Genomic DNA, 20280 nt, shown 5'->3' on the forward strand with positions numbered 1-20280 from the left:
ATAGGAAATTAAAGCTAATTTGTTTTGCATTTGGACCCCACATTACCAGACGAACTCCCACCTTTAGATTAGACCAATTATGAATTAAATCAATACACCATGTCAAGAAAGTAATGGGTTTTGATGTTGTGTGATCATCATTTTATGTTTATTTTGATTGTGGGATTGTTAGTTATTAGCATGACTAACTATGAATATAAATGACAGCGATGATGTGAGATTGCTTTTTAGATCAGTACAGTTATCAGTACAGTTCACTGTTATATTGTTTTAGCTCACTTCATGCTTTACTGGATACATTTAACCCACAAGCAGACACCTCCTTTTGTTATAAATCACCACAATACTATAGTAATTCTCATAAATCAACAATAATACTTCAAAAATCAAACTACTCGTCCATAGGTAATCCTCAACCGATGCCACTTTCTTCAGCAGCTACCACTTCAAACTTCTTATATTTAGGGAAATTATTTTCCTGGGTTGGCGTACCTGTCAGGCTTGTCGTCCAACAGCTGAGGATCCAGAGACATCTGGGTGATGAGACCAGGTCCTCGTACTCGTGTGTGGTGGACCACAGGCACCTCCAGGGAGAGATCCACGGAGCCACTGTCCTCCGAGCAGATCCTGGGGACTCCACCCCCCTGGCTCACACTCACTGCCTCGTCACTCACAGTGCTAGGGATACCCGTGCGGCCAAACTGGATCAAACTCTCGTCCAGGCTGTCAAACAGAGAATCATGATGACAGATATAATAACAGTACCTCATTAAGTAATAGTTGCAATTACTAGAAACCAATGATGGATTGATTGATTGATAATCCAATAATTATGCATTGCTTATGATCATCTTGTGCACTTATTTTGGGGTCTTGATCGTTTTGTTTGAGCCAAGCAAGAATTTTAAAATTTTACAACAATGTTTAAAAATTATTTTATTAATTATTGTGCATCATGTACGATGATTGACATGAATATCTTCTCAACCAAAATGTTTAACGGTATGTTATGAATGTGTTTCCCAAGTTAAATTTGTTTTGACATGTTTCATGTACTGTACTTTTAAGATTAGGAAATGGAGCTAAAATGCTTTGATAATAGTAATATTATATTTTAGATTGTCCAAGACAAAAGGTACCTAACGAAATTAAACTATACATCAACGACAGGATATTTAGTTTTCCTTAGATAAAGTTGAAGCAATTATTTTTATTTTTATTCCTATCCTGATTTACTTATTAACATAGGAATATAATTTCAACATCAAACTTGTAAATAAAAGGTTATCTCACCTTTACGAGTTGACCTAAAAGGTAATGGTAAAACGCTAAAATATTTTTCATGCTTCTTACCCATGGCTCTCCCTGTATGCATGAAACATAAAAAAATGTTATGATATGTCACTTTATGATGGACAATTGATTGAATAATAAGTTATCCTTTCTCGTATATGAATAATAATTGTAATCTAAATTCATACCCCTATTTCGTTTGATTGAAACATGCAGACCAATTTTGATGGAGATAGATAATCTGTCTGTGATTCTGTCACAGATTTTATCAGACAGTCATACTCTTAAACACACATTTAACACATTTGTTAACCTACCCGAGGGGTGGAGGAGATGGCAACTCCTTGTCGAACCCAGCCTTGCCCAGCAGCCAGTATGTGGGCATCTTCCCTTTGCCCTTGATATCCGTCTCTCCCCGATACTCCAGCTGGAACTCTCCCAGCTCTTCCAGCTTCTTCTTTGTAGCTTCTGATATGTGTATCCTCCATGCCGCGCCTGGATAAATTCCTAAACTTATTAGTTTGAAATGGTTGTTTTTAAAATCTTCAAAATGCCGAAGATCCATAATTGTAACTAGATTTTATCCAGTTTTGATAATATATTATACTCATAAGGGAAAAGTCCTTTTCCAATGACAATGAGAAAATCTTGGATATCCTAAAAGTTTTATATGTAAAGATTAGCATTTCAATTTAATCATCTTGACAATTCCAAAAAAAAACTTACCGTACTTCTTCTAAACAAACATATTTTTTTACAGGATGGTAACATTTATTTCAACAAAATATAGAAAACATAAAATACTGGAAATTCATCAAGAATACTGGAAGGAGAATATGTAGACTACTAGAAATTTCTCATACTGGAAATGTATATACAGGGTTAGGCAAAAGTCTGGAACCCCCTAGTTAACTTTTTAACGTGTTGCAGTAGGAAAACCAAACTCGGCACATACTTACAACATAAGAAATTGCACTTTTTCATCAAAGTTACAACTTTGCCCCAGCCTTGGGAGGGCCCCAAATTTTCAAATGTTAACACCTGACTGGGACGGGTGGCGTCGCCCTGTAATCCAGCTACTAGGAGGTCACGAATTGTGGATATTTATAGGGATGCACTGTGGATGCGATGCTCCCTGCTGTGGATTAACTTCCGCACTAGTGAGTGCTACGACAATCCACAGTATTATCCTGATAATTAGACCAATTCGTAAATTACAAGGAAAAAATGTGGTTCGGATTCCACTATAAACTGTAGGTCCCTTAGTTGCCATTAGCTGTATGGGCTATTAATTAACAGCTGTGTCTAAGGAACATGTCGGCCTTAGTCACTAACAAGGCTACAAGATCGCGCCACTCATCCTACACTCATATTTGGGTTAAAATACGCACATAGTGGCGTCCCCATCTTAAATAATTGATAATAATTGATAATTGACCTATCATGTGACCCCTCATTTTAAAGGGTTTATCAAGAGAAATTGAATGGCGCAAACTAGAGGCCAATATCGCATCCCTAATCAAAATGGCAGCCATTTTAATTATTTCAGATGAGCAAGCAAGATAAAGTCTGGACACCCCCAGTTACCTTAAAAATTTTAATATTTTAATACTGACCAAAAGGCGAGTTCTCTTTTTTTATAAAGGTATGCTGAGTTTAGTTTTCCTGCTATAACCTGTTAAAAAGTTAAAACGGGATATTAAAAAATGACTGCCATTTTGATTAGAGGTGCGATATTGACCTCTAGTTTGTGCCATTTAATTTGTATTGAGAAACCCTTTAAAATGAGGGGTCACATGATAGGTTTTTACTTTTGAAAATTTGCGTCATGTAATGTGCTTGATGAGTTAACTGTTAGAGATAAGAGGAAATATTCTTACCAGAAGACTCCATCCTGGAAGCAGTGTTAACAGTGTCCCCAAAGAGACAATACCTGGGCATTGTAAGACCAACCACTCCAGCACAACACGGGCCTACAAACAAAGCAGCAAAACAATAGTATTTAACTCCCCACATTTAATTGAAGATTTCTGCTAACTGTGGTTTTTGGTCTATTTAATCCTTCAAATAATAGAGAATTATTGAGCACTATCCATAATATAATATATTGTCTGTTATTGATTAAATTAATAGTATCGAGATACTGTATCAAGTTATCATAGTAAATTACCTGTGTGAAGACCAATTCGTAGCCTCAGCGGAGTGTAGGGCAGATGTCTGATCTTGAACTTGCCACTCTGATGTAGCAGATCCAGGGCCATGGTAGCTATCTGGTTGGCATGGTCTGACATACGCACTGGCAGTCCCCCCACTACCATGTATGCATCTCCTATTGTCTCTACCTGTGAAGATAGGATAAAACCTTTGAATCAACTTGTGCTAGTTACCAACTTATGCAAAATAAAATATACTGACATACTGTCAGGCCCGTTTTTGACCCTGTTAGCGCCCTAGGCACAACTAATAGTAGCGCCCCTTTGCAATATATATAACAGGGTGTTCATCGACTGGGAAATCTGGGATTTATGCGTGAGATTTTTTAACCAGAAATTATGCATGAATTTTGTATTTCTACCTGGATCGCAATCCAGCATGACAACAGTGACATTTCCGAGACCACGGGAGACAATAATATGTCAACACACGGCCACGAGGGATGATCCGAATTTTGCCACGATCGCAGAAGACGGTGATAATCTCCACACGACTGCGGTACAGGGCTAAGATGAACATTTTCTGCAATCCCGGGAGACGATCACGATGTCTTCATGACCACGGGAGACAATTGCGATGACGGTCGCGAGAGATGATCGGAATTCTACCACGATTTTGCCTCATTCATGGAAGACGATGATGATCTCCACACGATTTTGGGAGACGATTACTATTTTGCCACAATCGCGGGAGACGATTACTATATTCACACGACCGCAGGAGACGATATAATCATGCATTCACGGCCGCAGGCGATTATCAGAATTTTACCGTGATCGCGCAAGACGATAATGTCCACAAGACTGCGGGGAAAAAAAATTGTCTCATTTGCGGTAGACGACCGATAATCTCCTCACGACCGCGTAATTTTGCCGTGATCGTGGGAGACGATTACGATATCTACACGGCCACGGGAGACGATAATTATGTATACACCTCAGCGAGGGATTATTAGAAGTTTACCGCTATCGCATGCAAATACCACCGTAATTTTTTCCCCAATTTTTTGGCGCCCCAAAAAAACCCATAAATTGCCTCGCGCCCTAGGCACTTGCCTACCTTGCCTATTTGGTAAATCGGGCCTGCATACTGTATATATATATTTTTGTTATTGTCTAACCCAGTGAAATGTTTTTATCAAAAAATTACAAACACTTCTAAGTTCTCATATCTTTGTAGATGTCCTGTGGATCGAAACTCTGTCGCTTTCACATTGAAGTCTAAGATCCTCATTTGGCTTACAACAGACATATCATGGAATTTATGAACCCATAATTTACTCATTAACTCTCATTTAGCTTTTACAAACACATCAAATTTCTAGATGGTGCAAATGAGATCCACTAAAGTAAAAATGCCTTACATATCATAGAAGCAGTAAGGGTTCTAAAGACAATTGAACTGTGATCTTATGGGTCTTGTGAACTATTTGTTCAGTTTTTAAAGAATATATTTCTACACCATCTTACTTACTTTGCAAAGACTAGACAAAATGAGCCTTTCAAATAGGACTACAGTAACAGTAAGTGTTATGCAAATGAAGTCATACAATTTATTAGCTACCGCAATTGGCAATTGCCACTGCTCCTTGCCCTCAACAATTTCACTAGTTGGATTTTGAACTTCTTCAAATCAAACGACATTCAATTCGCAAACTTCTAATACATATTTACTCACAGAAAACCAGCAAAGCACAATAAAATCTAGTCATTACAGATTACTATACCTTAACCTGCAAAGTAAATCATGAGTTCAGTTTTCAAAAATGACATCGTTTACCTTGTAGACATTGTAGGCGTTGATCGTAGCGTCAAAGCATGTGTAGAGATCATTGAGAAGATCCACCACCTCAAAGGGAGTGGAGTAGGCAGAAATGGTGGTGAAACCCACAATGTCAGAGAAGTAGATGGTTACCTCACTAAAGTCCTCTGGGTCCACCGGCTGTCCTAGCTTTAACTTCTCCGCAACAGAACTAAAAAAAAACATTTCAGTTTACACTCAACACTATTGTAGAATAATTCAACCAAAATAATAACTCTAAATCCATAATGTAATAGCCTCTGAATTGTTAGAGTATACAAATTTGAGACTTTTGATCTGTGCTTCAGTGAAATGATTGCTGAATGTGAAGTTGCAACAAATAAATCATAAATCTATTTCTTAATCATGAGTACATCACTATCAACTTCAACTTTGAAGAGACTAAAAATATTGTGGTTTTTGGACCTAATGAAGCAATCATGAGTACAAAGTAGCAGTTGTCATTGGATGCAACTACATAGGGTTGTTTGACTACAGTCTACAAGACTTCAGTGCTACAGGTCAAATAAACCTTAAGTTGGGAAAACCGATACTATAATTAACTCATTACAAGTTTTGAAATACTGCTCAACCTACCAACCTGATCCAAGGCTGATACATATAACCCCATAATCCTTTACCTACGGGTCTGATACCTTGGCCGGAACAGTGAAAAGAACAGACTATCCAAGGAGCAGCATGTTCAGGATTTTGACATGGTCGCAAGAGACAATGATGATGTCTCCACGAGTTTGGGAGAAGTTAATAATTTGCCTTGATCACCGAAGATGATGACTTTTCCCATTAACATAGGATTTGTCTAGCATTTAACCTTGATAATTTAGACCATTATATTGTTTCCGATAATGAAGGAGATGTGCTAGATTTAGCATGGATCGCAGGTAATGACGATAGCTTTATCAGTAATCGTGGGAGATGCTGATGTTTATATTACTGCTGAACATACCATCTCCCCAACCGTGGAGATCGTAACGTGGTTTTGTGTTACGATATGTCCGTCACCACAGGGTATAAACAAGATTTTGGCCGTCATTGCGGGAGACGGTGATGATGTCCACAGGACTAAGGGAAATGGTTACGATGTTGCAGTGATAACATTGACACCAATAGGCGATGGCACAGTCGTATTGAGCACAGAGTCTGACTAGCCAAAGTCGGATTAGCGGGGTTCCTCTGTGTGCTTGAAGAAGAACTGGAACTTGGAAATAAAACATAGTAGTTGCAAGCAAAAAGAGCTTATAATCACGAACCTATGAATAGTGTAAAATGCTAAGATTGTTTAACAAGTTTACCTTGGTAACATCCTGTTCAGAAGCTGTTCAGTCTTTTTCTTCTCCATGTCTAGTTGTTCAGTCCGTTCTCGAATAAGATCTTCCAAGTTGTTTGAGTACTTCTCCAGCATTTGGAACATTGTATCTACAAAGTTTACCTTCCTGGAATACCAAAATGACCATTATTTGTTACAAATACTATTTGACGTCTCTACTTACAACACTACGGTAGGTACTATTATGTCAATGGTTATTTTAACCTTTAAAATTATACCCTTATTATCTAATTAAACTGACTGGGTAGGCAATTCACTATAGTTGGTGTGTGTTTGGTAAAGGGATTCATACTTCAACCCTCCTCTTCCGAATCTAACTGTGCTCTAGGTATGAGAATTGAGTACAAACATATTAAAAGATTTTGTAGCATACAAATTTATTATAAATTGTAATTGTCTAGGGTAAGTCTCTTTACTTTCTTGATGACAGGATATAACATTTAAGGAGTGAAAGAAAAAGGATGCAAAAAGCTCACTTTTGCACAATGAAAATGCCATAGGAAATGTGATAAAAATGAAGAAAATGTAGGATGAAGATTACAAGGTGCACTGTTGACATAAAGGTCAATCGGTCAATCAATATTCAGTGTTTGAGAGAATACTCTGCAACATTAAGAACAGGCATTAGGACCTACCTCCAATTTCTGTAGCTTGAGGAAATCTTCATATTCATGTTATAAAATAGACTACGTAATTTACACTTTTTTGAAGTTAGTGCTCTTCTTATTTAGTAGAGATAAGAAAAGAAGTTTTAGAATTTTAATTAGACGAAGAAATAATAATGATTCAAGTTTAAATAGAATCAACTGAAAATTTACAGGAATACCTGGCCAACATTAAGTGTGAGTGACCTAATAGGTGTTACCACAAAGTTTGCCTCTGAAGGAAATTTGGTACCTAAGACTTTTATCAACAATGCAAGGACAGCAACCCACACACCCAGACATAGTGATAGCTGACAACATGTCTTCTGATGATGTGATAACTGTGATAGTGTGAGGTTACCTACTGAACGTACCTTTGTTTAGGGACTGATATCTACTATGTTACTAAACACATTCCATCTATTATACCACTATTGTGTTAAATAATTTCAATGTTCCAAGCTTATCATAACAATATTTCTCATAAGTGTAAAAAAGAAATGTACAGAACTTACAATCCTAAGGACATACTCTTTATTTATTTATTTCAACGGAAACCGCCATTTCAATTGCCTGCGTGTGTTTTTGTTTTTAATGTAAAATAGCTTCTCTAATTAGATTTATACTCAAGGTACCGGTACATGAATAAGCTACATGAAAAAATGTATTGCAACCACATCCACCAGGAAAATTATTAGCACTGGTGAGGTTATTTATCAATTATCAATTATCAATTATTTAAGATGGGGACGCCACTATGTGCGTATTTTAACCCAAATATGAGTGAAGGATGAGTGTAGGATGAGTGGCGCGATCTTGTAGTCTTGTTAGTGACTAAGGCCGACATGTTCCTTAGACACAGCTGTTAATTAATAGCCCATACAGCTAATGGCAACTAAGGGACCTACAGTTTATTGTGGAATCCGAACCACATTTTTTCCTCGTAATTAACGAATTGGTCTAATTATTTAGGATAGTACTGCGGATAGTCGTAGTACTCACTAGTGCGGACGTTAATCCACACCAGGTAGCATCGCATCCACAGTGCATCCCTATAATTATCCACAATTCGTGACCTCCTAGTAGCTGGATTACAGGACGACGCCACCCGTCCCAGTCTCTTTATCTAAGTAAATTGAGATTAAACCACTTATTCCTAAGGTTGTGGCAATCCTGAAACCTAGAATCCTACGAGCTATCTTTTGTAGATCTACTTTGTATGTTATTTCTGATTCTGAAATTTATTCCACAAAATATAATACATTTTGTACATGATTACATATTGTTTATTATGCTAAACACTGCTCATCACTTTTAAAATATTAACTTATAGTAGACAAAATAAAAATAAAAGTTTTGACCTGCCATGATTAAGCGTTTTGAACAGGTCGTGGACGGCATTGAAGTCGGGCCGCATGTCGGGCTGCTCCGCCCAGCACTGGCGCATGATGTTAATGGCCTCTGGTGGGGCTGCTCCTTTGCTGACGGACGGTCGAATCAGAGGAGGCGGTCTCTTCACCTTCTCCAAGATCTCTGAATTTTAGTCACAATGACACAAGTTGTACTTCGAATAGTTTTGTAGTTACCAAATAAGCATGTATTACCCAAATATGAGTTAAGGATGGGTATAGAGTGAAGTGAAATGCATAATTTTGTTACTGATTATGACCAGCTACTTATTTTGCCATGACTGATTTGACATGATTTATTAAAATTATGAAGGACAGTTAGACCATGTTATTAACCATCAACAATTTCCTGACTATATTCTCAGGAACGAACCATTACTCTTATGGTTGACAGGCAAGCCATAACCACTCAACTCACCTTCAGGAGAGAGAGATAGCATGCAGAAGGGTTCCCCCCTGACCACCACTTCTTGCATGATGATGGCGAAGCTGTAGACATCTCCAGGTTGTGAACCTCTCCTCCGCAGTGTCTCAGACCTGAGGAGCTCCGGAGCTGTCCACAGTAGATCTACCAATAATAGAACAAGGTTAGAGTTCATCTGTGCCCAAATTAAGTTCTGATGATTTTGTTGTGTTAAAGCTATCAAATTGTTGCACTTTCCAGGGATTCCTTATAGATTTAATTATGCCTGTTATGTTTCCCTTCATCCGATGGACACAAAAATCCAATTTACTGTAAGACAAGTTTTTGGTGAACAAACAAACATGTGAAGGATAAGTAAAACGTATAAAATATATCACAGGTAAAACTCACAAGATATCACCCATCCTGCTAACTTTTACCCAAACATTCCACCTTCTATTTATTAGATCTCCGCCAACAAGCTCTTTCACTGACAGTTTTAACTCCTCACTATGTGCACACCAGATCTAATAGAGACTAGATTTGAATACTCTATCTACAGTGCAGACTTCAGTTTTCCACAGTGCTAAGATAAATAGTACGTTGCAGCTAAAGTTTTGTAATGTTACTTCATGACATCCAATGCATCAGACTTTTTGTGTTAATGAATGAAAGGCTAAAAATACTAAAGACTATTTTTTCATTGATTAACTAACAATACTTGAGGGTCTCTAAACACTCAGAATACATCTAAACTGTTATACTTCTTGTTGATAATACAGATGATTATAGGCTACTGTAAGTGACTTTCCGCTTCAAAAAAAGAGAAACATTGAACTTCTAAACTAAGCTTAAGAACTTGCTGACCTCTAGCAGTTTTAGCAGGATGGTCTATGTTCTGGGCTTCGTAGAACGAGTTGAGACAGTAGTCAGTGACCTTGAGCACCCAGCGGGCGTCAATGACACAGTTACGAGAGGTCAGGGCACCATGAACCCTGTGAGGCACTGAGTGAAGGTATCGCATCCCCTGCAACCATTCAATGTGATTTACAAATCTCAAAAAGCATGTTGAAGAAGTACTCCAGAAAAGGTTCAACAAAATCTGCTTTCTTTATTGACTGCATAATCCAGACATCAAATAGTTATGAGGAACTCAATGTTTAGAGGAAGGAAGATTGTACCATACCTGTTTACAAAACTTAAAACTAATATTCCTCTGACAATTATGGGATTTTTTAATTTGTAAATTGCAATAGCCCTGCTTCTCAGCTCAAGTTATGATACCATTTACCTTCTATGGCAAGAATTGTAGCCTGAAAATAAGCTTTAAAAATTTGATGTAGGACCTTTAGAGTTATAAGCCATTTTTAAATGAGATATGTATATAAATGTAGCTGTGGAATCAAGGCTAATGTTTGTGAATGTCAAACTGTTAATAAAAACCATTATATCCTTGGAACGGTACGAATCTAAATTTTCCTTTGGATAGGCTATTGAAGTCTTTAAACTAGTTTCCCATGACCATGTTGAACATGTTCAGTATATAGCTTGATCCACAAAACCCTTCCCAAATAACGGTTTCAGAAGAAAACCAAAATTTTTGCCAGCCCTTTCGATTTGGTTTATAAGCATTGTGCCATTGTAAAAGAATTCCATTTCCACCAAGCTTTTGACTAAACCTGTTTTACCTAATGGCTAATTTTATGGTATAATTATCAAGACCTGTTTACTGCATAGCAACTCACTCTAACAAGATCAGTGAGTAAAGACAATCTGAAGCTCCAGTCTAGTTTGATTTCGTCTTGCATCAAGACATCCTCCAGAGAGCCTCTGCTACACCACTCCCAGACCAGGGTGGGTCTGCTAGGGTCTACCAGACAACCTAGAAGAGGGTTCACGTTCTCATGACGCAACCCGTGCACCTGAAAGCATAAAATATGCAATTAACAGAGACAGTCTGAAGCTCCAGTCCAGTTTCATCTTGTCTTTTACAAGACTTTTTTAGAGACTCCATTATGATTTTTTTTACTTTCTCAAATTTCTCAAAATTTTTTTTAAAAAGAGAGGAACACCCATAAAATACAGTAGAACTTTGATAAGAAGAACCTCAATAACAAGTCTCCCTTGATACCAAGGGTCATTTTCAAATCCCCTTGAAATTATTTTACCCGTCTAATCACAGGTTATTGCAAACCTCGTTAAGAAGTCAACCTTGATAACAAGTCTTATTTTATAATCCGACTTGTTATCAAGGTTCTACTGTATTGTTTTTTACATGACACTACTTACCATGACAAGAACGTCCAGGGCTTTTGACTTAAGCTCGTAGGCACTCCCTTGAGGTGGTAAAGGCTTCAACTGTACAAGATCACCCTGAAAAAACCAATACAAAACATGACTTTGATGATGTAATTTGATATATAGGATTCAAAATATCAAGAAATAAATAATGTTTTTCTAACTATACAGCATTACCTCAATCAAGTGTAATGCCGTCAAGCTATTATACAAGTAGGTCGAGGACAGGGCCACCCAGATGACACCCCCTACTGAGCACACTCCAGCTCTAAAGAAGCGCCCTCAGCAAACCAGGGAGCTTGCCTCTCTCCCAACGGTTGACGGAAGCAGCTCTATGAACTCTGCTGTGGCACCATCAAATGTGGGTAACTGGGAGAAGAGGCTTTCCCGCAAAGAAAAGAGGAAATTGAGACGAATGGAGGCTGTCTCTAACAAAGAAACTGCAGCAAGAGATCGAAAGATTGCTGACCCTGCTCCGACGAGGGAGGTTCGTGGAAAGGCCCCCCCTGTTTCAAAGAAACCCAGACCGAGAAAGCCCAGGGCTGAGGCAATCCTGATCAACCCCTTAGGGGGGCGCTCTTTTGCTGAAGTCTTGGGTCGACTCAAGTCTAAGGCCAAGCCAGAGGAGACGGATACGATTGTTAAGTCAATCAGGTGTACCCAGAATGGGAAAGTTCTCCTCGAGCTGGGGAAATCTGGTGACCGAGTGGCTTTTGCTGCAAAGGTCAGAGAGGCTCTGGGGGACCTTGACGGTCTTTCGACTGAGGCTGAAGTCAGGGAGGCTATCAACAAGGCCATCCCTGATATCCAAAATGCCGACTCCCTTAAAGTATGGCTTACGCGGCCCAACCGCAGCGAGCAACGCATAGCTATCGCTGAAATGCGAAACCAAGATGCCAGCAAGCTGCTTAATCTCACACACCTGAGAATTGGATGGGTCAATTGCAGGCTCAGACGGAGGGTGGTTGTACCGCGATGCTTTCGCTGCCTCGGGTTTGGCCACTCTTCCCGAAACTGTAAAGGGCCCGACCTATCCAAGAATTTTTTCAGGTGTGGCGGCTCGGGCCACAACAGGAAGAACTGTACCGCAGCAGAGCGTTGTTTTCTCTGCGCAGAGAAAGGCCAAAAGGACGCCTCATTAGGTCACATTCCAGGGGCTGGGCGATGCAGTGTTTTCAAGGCTGCACTCGACCTTGAGAAGGCTAGGTCTAGGAAGTGAGGATTCTCCAGGGTAACCTTGAGAGGTCCAGAACGGCTGACTCCCTCTTAGATCAGCTGGCCCAAGAGATCGGTGCGGACACCCTTCTGATCAGCGAGCAGTACCGTGACAGGGACCCACACTTCTGGTTCCCAGATTCTCTTGGTACTGCCGCTTGTTGGGTTCGAAACAGCACGGAAGCGCCAGTGCGAGATCACGGACGCGGCCGAGGCTTCGTTTGGGTCAGGTGTAGGGACGTCACGTTTTTTAGTGTCTACCTTACCCCCAACGAGCCAATTCGGGAATTCCGTCTGAAGATTGACCGCTTAGAAGACAGTGTACGGGGTACCGTTGGGCATGTCGTTGTTGCTGGTGATTTTAATGCGAGGGCTGTGGAGTGGGGTATGACCTCTACAAACTCCCGGGGGAAATACATCCTGGACTTTGCCGCCAGGGCCGGACTTGTCGTCTTAAACGAGGGCGACACGCCTACTTTCCGGCGCCCCGGAATGAGAGGTACGATCCCCGATATCTCCTTCTCGTCGGAATCACTACTGGCACGGATCTCCAACTGGAGAGTCATCGAAGACCTCACGGCAAGTGATCATCAGTACATCGTTTTTGATATACTGGATGAACACCATAATCAGGCGCCTGTATCACGATCTGGACCACGCCGATGGAATACGGACAAGCTGGATGTTGAGAAGTTCACTGACGTAATCTCACGGGGAGCGCTGGTGAATTCTGCTGCACCTGTTGATGCCGAGGCATTGGTAACATCCACGATGGAACTGATTGTCTCGGCTTGTGACCAGGCCATGCCACGCAGGGGACGCCGTCGCGATAAGCAAGCTGTGTACTGGTGGACTTTAGAGATCTCGAACCTTCGGAAAGCTTGTCTGAAAGCCAGACGTGCCGCTATGAGGGCCAGAAGATTCCCGGATTTCGAGGCTAAGTCAGCGGCTTATAGGGCTGCGAAGAAAGCTCTTCGTCGGGCTATCATCAGGAGCAAGGTTAGCTGTTGGAGGAGGCTTCAGGAGGATGTTGACTCTGATCCTTGGGGACTGGGCTACAAGGTTGTAACCCAGAAACTCGGCGCCCGATCACCACCTTCCGTCATGGAGGGCACCACCATGGACAGGATCGTCACCGCCCTCTTTCCGTCTCATCCTCGGCGGCCTTTTTTCGACTATGGCGAGGTAGGGGACATTCCACTCTTTAGCATTAAAGAGCTGGAATCATCTGTCCTCTCCCTGAAAAATAGAAGAGCACCTGGTCCTGATGGTATTCCCAGTGAGGCTCTCAAGAAGGTATTCTCAGTTAACCCCCTCTTACTGCTGAGAATGCACAACACATGCCTGTGCGAAGGGGTTTTCCCAACTCCTTGGAAAAGGGCTAGGCTTGTGCTAATCAGCAAGGGGAAAGGTGACCCGAATATGCCGTCGTCTTACAAACCCCTCTGTATGTTGGATGTGGCCGGAAAACTCTTTGAGAAACTGATCCGCTGCCGCCTGACGTCTGCCGTGGAAGCTGCCGGAGATTTGTCTCCTCGTCAGTACGGCTTCAGAAAGGGTCGGTCAAAAATCGACGCGATATCCGAGGTACACAGAGCGGTAGAGCGTGCCGAGAGCTTCAATCATTACTCTCGCCGTATCGTGCTTCTTGTTACGCTAGATGTCAAGAATGCTTTTAACTCGGCGAGATGGGTCGATATGTTGAGCGCGTTGAGGAACAGCTTCCGCGTACCAGCATATCTGTTGAGGCTGATCGAGGACTACCTGCGCTGCAGAACTCTTAATTACGAAACTAAAGATGGTTCGCGGACGATGGATGTTACTTCCGGTGCCGCGCAAGGTTCGATACTCGGCCCAGATTTGTGGAACGCTGCCTACGACAGCCTTCTGAGATCTGAGATGCCAGAGGAGACCGTTTTAGTTGGGTACGCCGATGACGTCGCAGCCCTCATTGCTGCACGCAACGTTGAGCTAGCCCAACTGAAACTGAACCAAGTCATGCGCGTTGTAAACGCCTGACTGACTGATCATGGTCTGACACTCGCTCTGAGCAAGACAGAGATCGTCATCCTCACGAAAAAACGGATTGAAACCATCGTTCCGCTACGAGTTGGGAACGTAGTTGTGAATGAATGAATGAAAAAGTGCTTTTATTTACAAATATTTGTACAAAAAATAGCTTCTTAGCACTAACTACAACAACAATGGACAAAAAGCCCGTCTGTTGCGGCTGGCGTACCTGGTTAGCATTAATTTGTACAATTGACTAACGTAAACTGTTCAGATTAACTGTTAACGGTTAACGTAAACTGTTGTGTAAATCAGATTAAAAATTAAATAATAAAACAATTAATTTTTTGAAAATAGACATATTTCTCAAAGGGATTTATACATATATGTATATTTACATAAATTAAAAAAGAATAATATTGAAAATATAAGTAAACTTTTTTAGAAACACAACAATAGCCTACATTCTAGCAATATTTAGCAATATTTGATCAAATTAATATATTGTATATAGATTTCAATGATTCCTGGGAGATAAATAATACATTTATATCTTAGAACTAATACAATTTTGATGCCTTAATGAAACTAATAAATAATAATAAAAAAGATTTTAAAAGTAAGGATATTTGGGAAAATGATTCTCACAGATTGAATTCTTGTATTAAACCCCATCTTTTAGACCAAGCATCTTTTAAATAATTACTTAAGGCCCGCCAATCCCACCCATTCAAAATCTCTATATATTGTTCCTTTGTCAAAATTGGACAGCCAAAATAAAATTTCCTTATTGAATTTAAAATGGGACAAACAGATATAAAATGAAAAGCATCTTCTTTCTCTTATAAATTACAAAGAGTGCACAAATGATAATTGTCTACAAGCCACGGTTTGAAGTTGAGGTTGATAAGTTCAGCTCTTGCCTTGATCGCCCAGGACATCACAGTTATGTCATATCTGTCAGCGAGGTATGTCTTATCTTTTAGGTCGAAGTTAATAGATAAGAGTTGTTGGTGATACAGAGACGTGCGCGCTCGACCCTCGCAATCACTTTTCCATGCTGCCCTTTCCCCTTCCACTACACTCATCAGCTGTGATTGTAGAACAGGGATGCCAACCTCGTCTACGTCGAAATTTATTTCCCTGCTATGCTTGTTTCCCAGACGCTTCCAATGTTTACACCAGTAAATATTCTTGTTTATTATTTGTCTGGCTAATTTAAAAGGTAAACGACTTTCAGACATTGATAATACGTTTAATAGATAGTTAATATTTAACACGCTTGAATAAAAGTATATCTTATTTGTTAATGATTCAACATAAATTAAATAATTTGGTGTGTTTTTTGGAAGACGAAATAATCTTTTGATGAAAAACTTATTAACAGACTCCACAGAATCAATGAAACCCCACACTTGCGCGCCGTAACAAATAATTGATCGTATGACAGAGTTAAAACACAATTGTTTGGCACTGAGTGGGACTTCGTTGTTATTTATAAGATTTCCCCAAAGTGAATTAATAGCTAATTTTGACACTTTTTCTTTTGCTTTAAAATGTTTTACCCAAGATAAAGAGGGAGTTAAAGTAATGCCAAGGTAAGTATATTCATTCACCACTTTAATACGCTCGCCTCTGTACCACCAACGATCAGCAGACCCCAGTTTGCCTCCTTTACGAAACACCATAACTTTGGATTTACTTAGATTTACACGGAGATTCCAACGTGCACAATAACTATCTAATCGATTGATCATATGCTGGAGGACAGTAGCTGTTGGCAAAATTAAAATTATATCATCAGCATACATTAAAATATTCACTTTGACTCCCTCAAACAAAACTCCCCCACCAATCTCCTCCGGCATGTCGTTAATAAATAAATTGAACATACTAGGGAACGTAGTTGTCCAAACCACGCGAACCGCCAAGTACCTTGGTGTCATGGTGGACAACAAGCTGAGCTGGAGGGACCAGATCTTCCGTACGGCGGACAAGGCTGCTAGGAGTGTTGCCGCTCTTAGTAGGCTTATGGCCAATGTCGGTGGTCCCCGGTCCAGCCGTAGAAGACTACTGATGTCTGCAGTCCAGTCCGTGCTTCTCTACGGCTCTGAGGTGTGGGCAGACGCGCTTAACAAGGAGGCGTATAGGTTGAGGCTCGCACGAGTGCAGCGTCAGGTGGCACTCAGGGTCGCTTCCGCGTACCGTACGGTGTCCGAACCGGCCGTTTTGGTGATCGCTGGAGTTATCCCAGTCAAACTCTTGGCAGCGGAGAGGAAGGCAATCTACCAGAGACAAGGCTACATCGGAAAGGACGCTGCAAGAACAGAAGAGCGCTCCCGCACTTTTCAGATGTGGTAAGAAAGCTGGGAAAGGGAGACTCGAGGACGTTGGACTGCCAGACTCATCAGGCAGGTCCAACCGTGGGTAGAACGGCGGCACGGTGAGGTTGACTATTACCTCACGCAGTTCTTGTCAGGTCACGGCTATTTTCAGTCGTACCTGCACTTGATGGCCAAAACGAATTCACCTGACTGCATTTACTGCCCATGCATACCCGACGACGCGGAACACACTTTTTTCCACTGTCCACAATGGGATATGCTTCGCCAGGAGGCCATTCAACATCTTGGGGTGCTGTCGATTGAATTGATCTGTGAGACCTTGCTGAAGGGTGAGGACAACTGGGACTGCTGGTCGCACTTTGTCCGGAATGTCCTTCAAGCTAAAAAGAATGATCTAGATCGGAACATAGTCTAGATTTGATAAGAAATAAACGGCTAGACACGGCGTAAGCCCCTCGAGCGTAGGCAAACTCGGCCTAGTTCTGATGAAGTGCGACAAGTGTTCCCAGGCTAGTGTCCGAAGAGTAGAGGAGGTTTTTAGTGGGTAGTCTCTGGGCCTTAAGCCCGTTGGAGTCCCACACTACAGGCTAGCAACCTGTGTGCATAAATGCATTTTCCCACCTCTCCCTAAAAAAAAAAAAAAACCTCAATCAAGTAAACACATTCATTGGACCAGCAAACAGTTTACAAATAAATATAACTTGGCAAAAAGGTTCAATATGGCGGTAACATAAAACAATTTTGGTTTCTTAGCTTAAAGAAGCTTTTATTAACAGAAGGAGCACTACAGCCACTCGGCTACCCAGTTTTTCTTGATACTCACATTATACCTAGCCCTAGCGTGTACCACACTCAGCTACGCTACCCAGTTTGTCTCGATACTCACATTATACCTGGCCCGACAGTGTACCACACTCAGCTTCCCAGTTTGCATTGATACTCACATTATACCTAGCCCGAGGGTCTACAACGAGAGGACGACTGTTTGTGGAACTCTTGAGTGAAGCAACTGAACCCTTGAGCAAGTCTGGCTTGTCTACTTCAGGACCTCCAAACTCCTGGAGCTGATGCAGCCAACAGCACAGCATAGTCTCAATGCCTTCATCCACCTGCGGTAGTACAGAGGTGCATTAGTTAGTTGTTGCACTGCCAAACATTTAATAACTTATATGGTCAGAAAAGCTCATGAGGAGAAAATAAAATCGTTGAATCAAATTTTGCTTCATTTATGGGATGTTTAGAAATTTGATTTTAAATTGTTTTGTCGGGAATTTCAGCATGACGCTGAAAGATTAACCAAATTATAGAAACTGATTGAATATGTTGGCAGACTCACTCTTCGAGACTCTGGTGCTTGGGGGAATGTGAAGTCAGCTGATGTGAGGAGGATCTTGCACGGACCCTTAGTCATCTGGCGCTTGTTGTACTGCTTCCTAAGACAAAACAAGAAATTATCATTCCTGTGTAGGACAAACCAAGAAGCACTTTAGGTTAAGAGACAACAATTGTAATGGGATAAAACACATCTCGAGAAAACAAACTGGATCCAAGAAGCACTGGACGAATGAATCCCTGAAGGCTACAACACATGAACACACTACTACAGTTAAATGTTAAAGAAAAGATTTTGTTGGTAGTAAGAGCGAAGTGACCAACAGAGAAAGAAAACAGGATTAACTCAGCTGAGTAAAGTGTTACGTCATCAGTTAAACAAATCTATTAGCAAGTCACATTTTCAGTGTAATGTCATTTTCAAACACTTCAATTCATTTGGGACTTTTACAGTTAGTTTAAATTGTAACTTAAAAGCTTAAGATTCATCAGACTGAGAAGATTGAAAAGATTGATTCAACAGAGAAGTAATATATACCTATATGAATTGATTCGGAAAATAAAAATCTTTGTTGACAAGTTATACCGAGTCAGAAAGAATGAAATTTTAAAGTTTGTCAGTAAAAAAATTCAACGCTTTTCTACTTAAATTACTTACAACAACTGATGATAAGAGATCTGTTCAATACTGACCTAGCCATGACTGCAGCTAGAAGGATGACTGCTACAGATACAAATGACCCAGCCAGAGCTCCTAGCATTTGGACTCCATTGAACACCAAGCCTGAAGACAATAAAAAACACATTTCCCTTTAAGAGCAACAGAAAAAAAACATTACCGAAGTAATCTAGATGTAATTCTGCACAACCAACATCTTTTAGGTGAAACCCCATGGGTCCGTAGTGTAAGTGTAAAAAGTAGTTGAGGAGATATTGTGACAAGTCAAACTTTCTAGCTACTGCATTTTTGTGAAAAATATTGTCCATGTCTTCAATTCATAATATTTTTGAACATTCACTACTTATTTTTAACAAAAATAAAATTTATTCCTAAATAAAGGGCTAAATAAGTCTGAAAAAACGTATCCTAAACAACTAGATATGATAAACTTGGGTTAGAAGACACTTTGGCTTCTTACCCTCATCACAAACATCCTCCTCGCAGAAGACATCTTCTAGAGCTTCGGTGGAGGATGTTGAGGTTGCCAGGTACTTGAGTCTCGCCCACTCCCTGGTCCGTTCCTCTAGTGGAACCACCCTCAACCCTCGATCAGGCCTGGAACATACAACATCTGTAGTACAAAATATCAGTCATAACTATTGAGTGGAATTCACAACAATCAGTTTTGACCACCAAACTTAAAGAGAAAGTTTGAACACATATACAAACAAATAATCAATTATTGGCTCCAACCCTATTAAGTAAGCAATTGGTGTTGTAATGACAACTAGTCAAAATATTTATCATCAGCCTTGGTAAAGGCTAAAATCCATAATTATGTTTACATATTCCAAACATTTTTTATCACACAATATGACGGAACCCCTTTAATATTTTTGGTTCTCTGTCCATTGATGTTCTTTTAATTTCCATCTCTAGGTCAACATTTTCCAATTAAACACATTGGCACAATACAAATGTTATATTTCAAATATATTTAAAAGTGTCAATAGAAGAAGGACAAAACAAGTGAAAAAAGTACTGCTGCAATAAGCCCAAATAGATTATACAACATAGTCTAAGACTAAGGATGGTTATAACAAATTTAAGACCAAGGTGGAAAAATGTGAATGTGTTGTGTGAAACATGGAAATGTCTATAATATAGAAATGTTGTAAAACTTGTACCAAAAATGTGTAAATGAAGCATTGTTTTATATCATTTCATTAATTTAATTTCATAAAAAATTTAAAATCGCGTAAAAATTCACAAACAATTATCATTTGAGGAGAGAGAAATATTTTGAGG

At 40.1% G+C, this 20280-nt stretch overlaps 1 protein-coding gene across 1 annotated transcript in view; it reads right to left on the reverse strand.

Moving 5' to 3' along the window:
• Nucleotides 1-20280, reverse strand: part of LOC128991676 (retinal guanylyl cyclase 2-like) — a 104460-nt gene that overhangs the window by 3297 nt on the left and 80883 nt on the right. The window contains exons 7-21 of the mRNA XM_054414770.1: nt 19451-19587; nt 19005-19095; nt 18316-18412; nt 17924-18088; nt 11401-11484; nt 10857-11033; nt 9979-10138; nt 9127-9276; nt 8661-8832; nt 6621-6761; nt 5287-5479; nt 3464-3635; nt 3174-3266; nt 1611-1788; nt 493-723 (exon numbers count right to left, since the gene is read on the reverse strand). Of these exons, the coding sequence (XP_054270745.1) occupies nt 493-723; nt 1611-1788; nt 3174-3266; nt 3464-3635; nt 5287-5479; nt 6621-6761; nt 8661-8832; nt 9127-9276; nt 9979-10138; nt 10857-11033; nt 11401-11484; nt 17924-18088; nt 18316-18412; nt 19005-19095; nt 19451-19587 (2241 nt within the window). The remainder of the gene's footprint in view (nt 1-492; nt 724-1610; nt 1789-3173; nt 3267-3463; nt 3636-5286; nt 5480-6620; nt 6762-8660; nt 8833-9126; nt 9277-9978; nt 10139-10856; nt 11034-11400; nt 11485-17923; nt 18089-18315; nt 18413-19004; nt 19096-19450; nt 19588-20280) is intronic.

This window comes from Macrosteles quadrilineatus, unplaced genomic scaffold (assembly GCF_028750875.1).
Source record: "Macrosteles quadrilineatus isolate MER2022 unplaced genomic scaffold, UCM_ALF_1.0 Scaffold_4__1_contigs__length_99947679, whole genome shotgun sequence".
Lineage (NCBI taxonomy): Eukaryota > Metazoa > Arthropoda > Insecta > Hemiptera > Cicadellidae > Macrosteles > Macrosteles quadrilineatus.